Source organism: Corvus moneduloides, chromosome 32 (assembly GCF_009650955.1).
Source record: "Corvus moneduloides isolate bCorMon1 chromosome 32, bCorMon1.pri, whole genome shotgun sequence".
Taxonomy (NCBI): domain Eukaryota; kingdom Metazoa; phylum Chordata; class Aves; order Passeriformes; family Corvidae; genus Corvus; species Corvus moneduloides.
The window spans coordinates 923,603-930,980 of record NC_045507.1 but is presented as its reverse complement, the minus strand read 5'-3'; the positions used below and the strand labels follow the sequence as shown (position 1 = coordinate 930,980).

Genomic DNA, 7,378 nt, shown 5'->3' with positions numbered 1-7,378 from the left:
ATGGGGATGGGAATCGGGGGGGGGGTTGGGGGGAATTTTGTGGGATTTGGGGTGAATTCTGTGGGATTTTGGGGAAATTTGGTGGGATTTTTGGGTGGGAACTTTGTGAGATTTTTTGGGGGAATTTTATGGGATTTTGAGAGGAATTTTGGGCGAATTCGGTGGGATTTTGGGGTGAATTTTGCGGGATTTTTGGGGGGATTTGGGGGGAATTTTGTGGGATTTTTTGGGCAAATTTTGTGGGGTTTTTCTGGGGAATTTTTGGGCGAATTCGGTGGGATTTTGGGGGTGAATTTCGTGGGATTTTGAGGGGAATTTTAGGAGAATTCTGTGGGATTTGGGGGGGGCAAAACTTTGTGGGATTTTGGGGCGATTTGTGGGATTTTGGGGTGAATTTTGTGGGGTTTTTCTGGGGAATTTTGAGCGAATTCTGTGGGATTTTTGGGGGGAATTTTGTGAGGTTTTTCTGGGGAATTTCGGGGGGATGTGGGGGAAGTTTGTGGGATTTTTGGGGTGGATTTTGGGGCAAATTTTGGGGGGGATTTTGTGCCATTTTGGAGGGAATTTAATGGCATTTTGGGGGAAAATTTGGAAGGAATTTGCGGAGAATTTGGATGGAATTTAGTGGCATTTTGGGGGAAAATTTGGGGGGAATTTGCAGAGAATTTTGTGGGGAATTGGGGGGGAATTTTGTGGGGATTTGGAGGGAATTTGGGGGGGGGATTTTTGTTGGAGTTTGTGGCATTTTGGGGGGAACTTTGTGGGATTTGGGACCGCTCCCAGCTCCTCCAACAGCATTTATGCAAATAAGAGGGTGGGCAGACACGGGGCATCGTGGGTGCCAGGGGGCGGGATTATGCAAATATCAACGTGCAGATTGTGGGAACGGTGGGTGGGAATACGCAAAAAAGGCACATTAGCTCGCAGTGAAATGCGAAAGTGGATGGGTAAATAAAAAAGCAAATCCAAAACCCCCCAGCCTGGTGCCTTCCCAACACGGATCAGCGGCACCACGGATCTCCGGGGCTCTGCCCAACGGGGGTCACTGGGAATCATCCAACGCCGATCCTCCCACGGGGGATGGGGCTGGAGCAGCGCACGAAGCTCTTCCCGCACACGGGGCACTCGCGGCCCTTCCCTTAGTGGTGCGTCCGTCGGTGTCGGGACAAGGAAGAGCTGCAGGAGAAGTTCTTCCCACACTCGGGGCACTCGTAGGGCCTCTCCCCGGTGTGGATGTGCCGGTGGGCAATGAGGGTGGAGTTGTACTTGTAGCCCTTCCCGCAGTCGGGGCAGCGGAAGGGCCTCTCATCCGTGTGAACGCTCTGGTGCCGGAAGAGCCCAGTGGTGGTCGGAAACCTCTTCCCACACTTCCCGCACTCGTAGGGCATTTCCCCGGTGTGGATGAGCCGGTGCTTGATGAGGGTGGAGTTGTACTTGAAGCCCTTCCCGCACTCGGGGCAGCGGAAGGGCCTCTCATCCGTGTGAATCCGCTGGTGCTTGACAAGCTCAGCGCTGGCCAGAAACCTCTTCCCACACTCCCCACACTCGTAGGGCCTCTCCCCGGTGTGGATCCTCTGGTGGATGATCAGGTTGGAACTTTCTCTGAAGCTCTTCCCACACTCCCCACACTCGTAGGGCCGTTCCCCAGTGTGGATCCGCTGGTGCTGGATCAGACTGGAGCTATGGCTGAAGCTCTTCCCACACTCCCCACACTCGTAGGGCCTCTCCCCGGTGTGGACCCTCTGGTGGACGATCAGGTTGGACCTCTGCCTGAAGCTCTTCCCACACTCGGGACACCCGTAGGGCCTCTCCCCAGTGTGGATCCTCTGATGGTTGATGAGTCTGGAGCGGTCTCTGAAGCTCTTCCCACACTCCCCAGACTCATACGGCCTCTTCTCAATGTGGCCACTGACTTCCTCCTCACCTGCCTGCGGCTCCCGGGCCATCTTCCCCTTCCTCGCGGCCTCCTCCTCCTCCATCCGCCCGCGCCTTGCCGATGGCAAATCCTGCTCGGGGGGAAAACGACGCCTGAGCGCCTTGGGTTTGGTGCTGCCCAAGCCCAAGCCCAGCTCGAGAAGTCCCCGCCCCGTTCAGCCTCCGGGGGCCCGGAGCCCGCTCATCTCCAGCCTCCCCCACCCCTCCAGGCTGCCGGGGGTCCCCCGGCTCCGGGATCGCCCCTTCGGCTCTCCCCACTCCGCCGCTCCCGCCTTCCACCCCCCGCCTCTCCCGGGGATCCCCAAAACCGGCATCGCCCCCACACTCCCCCAAGGCGCATCTGCGCCTCAGCTTCGGGCTCCTGCAAGCTCCGAACATCGCCTGCCCCGCGAGAAAGCCCCCGCAGAGCCCCGATGGATTTGGGGCGAGCTCCCCCTCCCCGCTCACCTCGGGATGCCGGGGGGGCGATGCTGCCGGAGCCGGGGCAGCTGCGGCCTCAGCGGCCGGGCGGGGGAACCGCGCGCTTCTGCTGCTGCTCCTCCTCTTCCTGCTCCTCCGCCTCCTGCCCCTCCTCTTCCTCTTCCTCCTCCTGCTCCTCCCTCCTCTTCCTCCCGCGGCTCCTCCGCTCCCGCCCCGGCCCGGGCACGTTCCCACACCCCAAAGCAGCCGCGCTGGGCCCGGGGCGGCTCCCAAAGCGGCCCCGCCCCGCGCGGCACTGGGAGCGCTACTGGGAGCACTGGGAGCGGCACCGGCAGCACCGGGAAGGAATTGGCAGCACGATCCCTCCCAGTGCGGCTCTTCCTGGGAGCGCTGGGAGGGAACTGGGAGGAAACGGGGAGCCGGGGCGGCCGCAGCCGGTGCTGGGCGTGGCCACCGGGAGGGCGGGGTTATGCAAATCTGGGCGCGATCGCGCGCGGTGATTGGTGGGCGCCGGTGGGCGGGGCCGGGGCGATGGCGGCGGCGTCCGGTGAGAGGGGCCCGGGGCAGGGACTGGAAAATTGGGAACGGGAATGGAATGGAATGGGACCGGGAATGTGAGACCGGGAATGTGAGACCGGGAATGGGGAAGGGACCGGGAATGTGGGAACGGCACAGACAATGGGAATGGGACCGGGAACGGGATCCGGACCGGGATGGGAGCGGGACGGGACTGGCACTGGGGGGACACATAAATGGGGGCAGGAGTGACAGCGGGGAGAGCGGGATCGTGGACAGGCGACCCCGGGAACAGGGACGGGGGACATGGGGACAGGTCCAGGGTAGGTGGTCCTTGAGCAGCTGCCGCAGAACCTCTGCCAGGGTCTCCCAGCGCAGCCGGAGCCGCTCGGCCTGGGGTGCCCAAAGCCCTGAGCGACCCCCAAGTCCCTCCCAGGAACCCCCAACTCCCTCCAAGCCGGCATCCCCCACATCCCCTGGAAGATCCCCCCACGTGCCCATCCGCATCTCAGTTCAATGTCTTTATTTTTACCCCAGGTTTGGGTGTTTGGAAAGGACAAAGAGAAACGAAAAGAAAGTCAAGGCCACGGGGAGCCAGGAAGAGGCGGAGCCCCCCAGCCTGGTGCCTTCCTGTTGGAGAGGATGAAAATTTGGCAAGAACATGGCACAGGTTCGTCGGCTTGGCAGAAAGATCTCTGAATGTACAAACTGGGGATGAGACAGAACCGAAAGCAAGTTTTGATATAGAGCAAAAGATGTTCTGCTGAACCAGTGATCACTGAATAACGGAGACGGCAAAGGTCGGAGATGAGTGTGAAGGAGATTTTTATGATTACGACAAAGGTGTGGGACTACAAACAAAGACGTGTTCTTCACCACGTAAATGAGTCTCAGGAAGAGCATAAGTAAATAGAAAACAGGTTTTTACCAAAAAGAGAGATATGGCAGGCAAACGAGAAATGTCCATGTGGCAGGTAGAAGAAAGGTCTGAGAATTTTGCACTGGACGCTTAAGTTGTAACTTACTCTTGGGATTGAATAATAATGACTAAAACATGATAATGGGAGTAGCTGTGATAGGCTGTGGGCAGATGTAAAGGTGCTGTGTATGGTGCTTAGTGGTTCTCATGGATTGAGATACTCAGCAAAGAAAAGTAAATAATGCTTTGTAACTTGAACAGAAAGCGGCTTCAGGGGTGCCCAGAGCTGTAGGTGACAGCTGCAGGGCTGGCTCTGGCCACCCACTCCCTGAGCTGCTGCAACTTTGGCTGTGCAATAAACAGCTTTCGAGAGAGCCGCCCGACGTGCAGACATCCTTCGTGAGCACTTCTCCTGCATCTTCCCAAAAGGGATCAGCGGCACCACGGATCTCCGGGGCTCTGCCCAACGGGGGTCACTGGGGATCATCCAACGCCGATCCTCCCACGGGGGATGGGGCTGGAGCAGCGCACGAAGCTCTTCCCGCACTCGGGGCACTCGCAGGCGCTTCCCTTAGCGGTGCCTTTGTTGGTGTTGGGTCAAGTGGTAGCTCTGTGAGAAGCTCTTCCCACACTCGGGGCACTCGTAGGGCCTCTCCCCCGTGTGGACGCGCCGGTGCACGAGGAGAGCGGAGCTGGTCTGAAACGTCTTCCCACACTCAGGGCACTCGTAGGGTCTCTCCCCAGTGTGGATCCTCTGGTGGTTGATCAGGCTGAAGCCCTGGCTGAAGCTCTTCCCACACTCCCCACACTCGTACGGCCTCTCCCCCGTGTGGATTCTCTGGTGGCTGATGAGGCCGGACCTCTGGCTGAAGCTCTTCCCACACTCCCCACACTCGTAGGGCCTCTCCCCGGTGTGGACGCGCCGGTGGGCGATGAGGGTGGAGTTTTGCTTGAAGCCCTTCCCGCAGTCGGGGCAGCTGAAGGGCCTCTCCCCGGTGTGAACTCGCTGGTGCTGGACAAGAGTGGAGCTGGTCCGAAACCTCTTCCCGCAGTCGGGACACTCGTAGGGCCTCTCCCCGGTGTGGCTCCGCTGGTGCTTGACGAGATTGGACCTGTTCTGATACCTCTTCCCACACTCGGAACACTCGTACGGCCTCTCCCCGGTGTGCGTCCGCTGGTGCTTGAGGAGATCAGAGCTGATCTGAAACCTCTTCCCACACTCCCCACACTCGTAGGGCCTCTCCCCGGTGTGGCTGCGCCGGTGGGCGACGAGGTGCGAGTTGTACTTGTAGCCCTTCCCGCAGTCGGGGCAGCGGAAGGGCCTCTCCTCCATGTGAACGCGCTGGTGCTTGAGGACATCGGTGCTCCATGGAAACCTCTTCCCACACTCCCCACACTCGTAGGGCCTCTCCCCGGTGTGGATCCGCTGGTGCTGGATCAGGCTGGAGCTGTGTCTGAACCTCTTCCCACACTCCTCACACTCGTAGGGCCTCTCCCCAGTGTGGATCCTCTGGTGGACGATCAGGTGGGAGCTCCACCTGAAGCTCTTCCCGCACTCCCCACACTCGTAGGGCCAGTCCCCCCTGTGGATTTTCCTGTGGTGGAGGAGATGGGATCTCTGGCTGAAGCTCTTCCCACATTCCGAGCACTTGTGGGGCTTCTCCCCAGCGTGAAGCTGCTCATGGACCCCCAGCTCCGAGCTCCGGCCGCAGCTCCGGCCGCCTTCCCGGCCCAGCGAGGCTCCTTCCTCCTTGGAGCTCCTTGGGCTGCGTTTGCAGCCCCTCCTCGTGCGGCATCTCCGCGGCTTTTCCTCCCCGTTGCATTCCTGCGCTGTGGAGCCGCTCAAAACGGCCTCTCCCACCAGCTTCTGCCGTGGGCATTTGTCCTCCCTGGGCTCCGTGCTCAGCTCCTTGTCTGGGGGAGGAAGGACAAGCAGAGGATGGCATTTGCCTCCGTGCCACAGGGAAGGGCAAGGAGATCCCCCCAGTGCGTCCCCGGCACGACGGCGTCGGCAGCGGGGCTGTCCTGCAGCCGGGGGCGATGCTGGGCTGGGAGATGGAGCAGGACAGAGGGGAAAGGGCCACTGACTTCCTCCTCACCTGCCTGCGGCTCCCGGGCCATCTTCCCCTTCCTCGCGGCCTCCTCCTCCTCCATCCGCCCGCGCCTTGCCGATGGCAAATCCTGCTCGGGGGGAAAACGACGCCTGAGCGCCTTGGGTTTGGTGCTGCCCAAGCCCAAGCCCAGCTCGAGAAGTCCCCGCCCCGTTCAGCCTCGGGGGACCCGGAGCCCGCTCATCTCCAGCCTCCCCCACCCCTCCAGGCTGCCGGGGCTCCCGCGGCTCCGGGATCGCCCCTTCGGCTCTCCCCACTCCGCCGCTCCCGCCTTCCACCCCCCGCCTCTCCCGGGGATCCCCAAAACCGGCATCGCCCCCACACCCCCCCAAGGCGCATCTGCGCCTCAGCTTCGGGCTCCTGCAAGCTCCGAACATCGCCTGCCCCGCGAGAAAGCCCCCGCAGAGCCCCGATGGATTTGGGGCGAGCTCCCCCTCCCCGCTCGCCTCGGGATGCGGGGGGGGCGATGCTGCCGGAGCCGGGGCAGCTGCGGCCTCAGCGGCCGGGCGGGGGAACCGCGCGCTTCTGCTGCTGCTCCTCCTCTTCCTGCTCCTCCGCCTCCTGCCCCTCCTCTTCCTCTTCCTCCTCCTGCTCCTCCCTCCTCTTCCTCCTGCGGCTCCTCCGCTCCCGCCCCGGCCCGGGCACGTTCCCACACCCCAAAGCAGCCGCGCTGGGCCCGGGGCGGCTCCCAAAGCGGCCCCGCCCCGCGCGGCACTGGGAGCGCTACTGGGAGCACTGGGAGCGGCACCGGCAGCACCGGGAAGGAATTGGCAGCACGTTCCCTCCCAGTGCGGCTCTTCCTGGGAGCGCTGGGAGGGAACTGGGAGGAAACGGGGAGCCGGGGCGGCCGCAGCCGGTGCTGGGCGTGGCCACCGGGAGGGCGGGGTTATGCAAATTAAAGGGGAATTCCGCTCTGTGATTGGTGGTCGTAGATGGGCGTGGTTTTTAGAGTTGCGTGTGGTTTCCCGCCGCGTGATTGGTTCTGGTGGGCGTGGTTATGTAAAATACGGGGAACCGGCTCGGTGATGTTTCGGCTTGTGGGCGTGGTTATGTAAATTAAGCCGTTACATCGCGGTTATTTGTTGTTCTTGTGGGCGGGGCTATGCAAATTAAAGGCCGGTCCGCGTTTTATTGTTGAGATGGTGTCCGGTGTCCGGTCCCGGAGCGGGGAGCCCGGTCCGGGGGGTGTCCGGTGTCCGGTCCCGGAGCGTGGAGCCCGGTCCGGGGGGTGTCCGGTGTCCGGTCCCGGAGCGCGGAGCCCGGTTCGGAGGGTGTCCGGTGTCCGGTCCCGGAGCGCGGAGCCCGGTCCAGGGGGTGTCCGGTCCCGGAGCGCGGAGCCCGGTTCGGAGGGTGTCCGGTGTCCGGTCCCGGAGCGCTGAGCCCGGTCCGGGGGTGTGTCCGGTGTCCGGTCCCGGAGCGCTGAGCCCGGTCCGGGGGTGTGTCCGGTGTCCGGTCCCTGTGGTCTGAGCCCGGTCCG

The 7,378-nt window shown here is 62.2% G+C and overlaps 3 protein-coding genes across 3 annotated transcripts; 1 reads left to right on the top strand and 2 right to left on the bottom strand.

Moving 5' to 3' along the window:
* Positions 1–927: 927 nt before the first annotated feature.
* LOC116437023 (zinc finger protein 154-like) lies at positions 928–2,469 on the bottom strand. The gene is made up of 2 exons (XM_032094547.1): positions 2,383–2,469; positions 928–2,006 (listed from the first exon to the last, which is right to left on the bottom strand). The coding sequence occupies exon 2, from the start codon at positions 1,977–1,979 to the stop codon at positions 1,140–1,142; it is 840 nt and encodes a 279-aa protein (XP_031950438.1). The 5' UTR covers positions 1,980–2,006; positions 2,383–2,469; the 3' UTR covers positions 928–1,139.
* On the top strand, positions 2,258–4,054 carry LOC116437088 (potassium/sodium hyperpolarization-activated cyclic nucleotide-gated channel 2-like). The gene is made up of 2 exons (XM_032094655.1): positions 2,258–2,902; positions 3,409–4,054. Exons 1-2 carry the CDS (start codon positions 2,389–2,391, stop codon positions 3,636–3,638), a joined length of 744 nt encoding a protein of 247 aa, XP_031950546.1. The 5' UTR covers positions 2,258–2,388; the 3' UTR covers positions 3,639–4,054.
* Positions 3,680–6,811, bottom strand: LOC116437036 (zinc finger and SCAN domain-containing protein 2-like). The gene is made up of 3 exons (XM_032094576.1): positions 6,226–6,811; positions 5,890–5,971; positions 3,680–5,704 (listed from the first exon to the last, which is right to left on the bottom strand). The coding sequence occupies exons 1-3, from the start codon at positions 6,238–6,240 to the stop codon at positions 4,362–4,364; spliced, it is 1,440 nt and encodes a 479-aa protein (XP_031950467.1). The 5' UTR covers positions 6,241–6,811; the 3' UTR covers positions 3,680–4,361.
* Positions 6,812–7,378: the final 567 nt, after the last annotated feature.

Bases quoted from the DNA above. Each gene is read 5' to 3' on its own strand.
- LOC116437023 (XM_032094547.1), bottom strand. From the start codon at position 1,979: ATGGAGGAGGAGGAGGCCGCGAGGAAGGGGAAGATGGCCCGGGAGCCG.
- LOC116437088 (XM_032094655.1), top strand. From the start codon at position 2,389: ATGCCGGGGGGGCGATGCTGCCGGAGCCGGGGCAGCTGCGGCCTCAGC. The intron at 2,903-3,408 runs GTGAGAGGGGCC...TTTTTACCCCAG, and splicing joins GGCGATGGCGGCGGCGTCCG to GTTTGGGTGTTTGGAAAGGA.
- LOC116437036 (XM_032094576.1), bottom strand. The intron at 5,705-5,889 runs GTGAGGAGGAAG...TTCCTCCCCCAG, and splicing joins GGCCCGGGAGCCGCAGGCAG to ACAAGGAGCTGAGCACGGAG.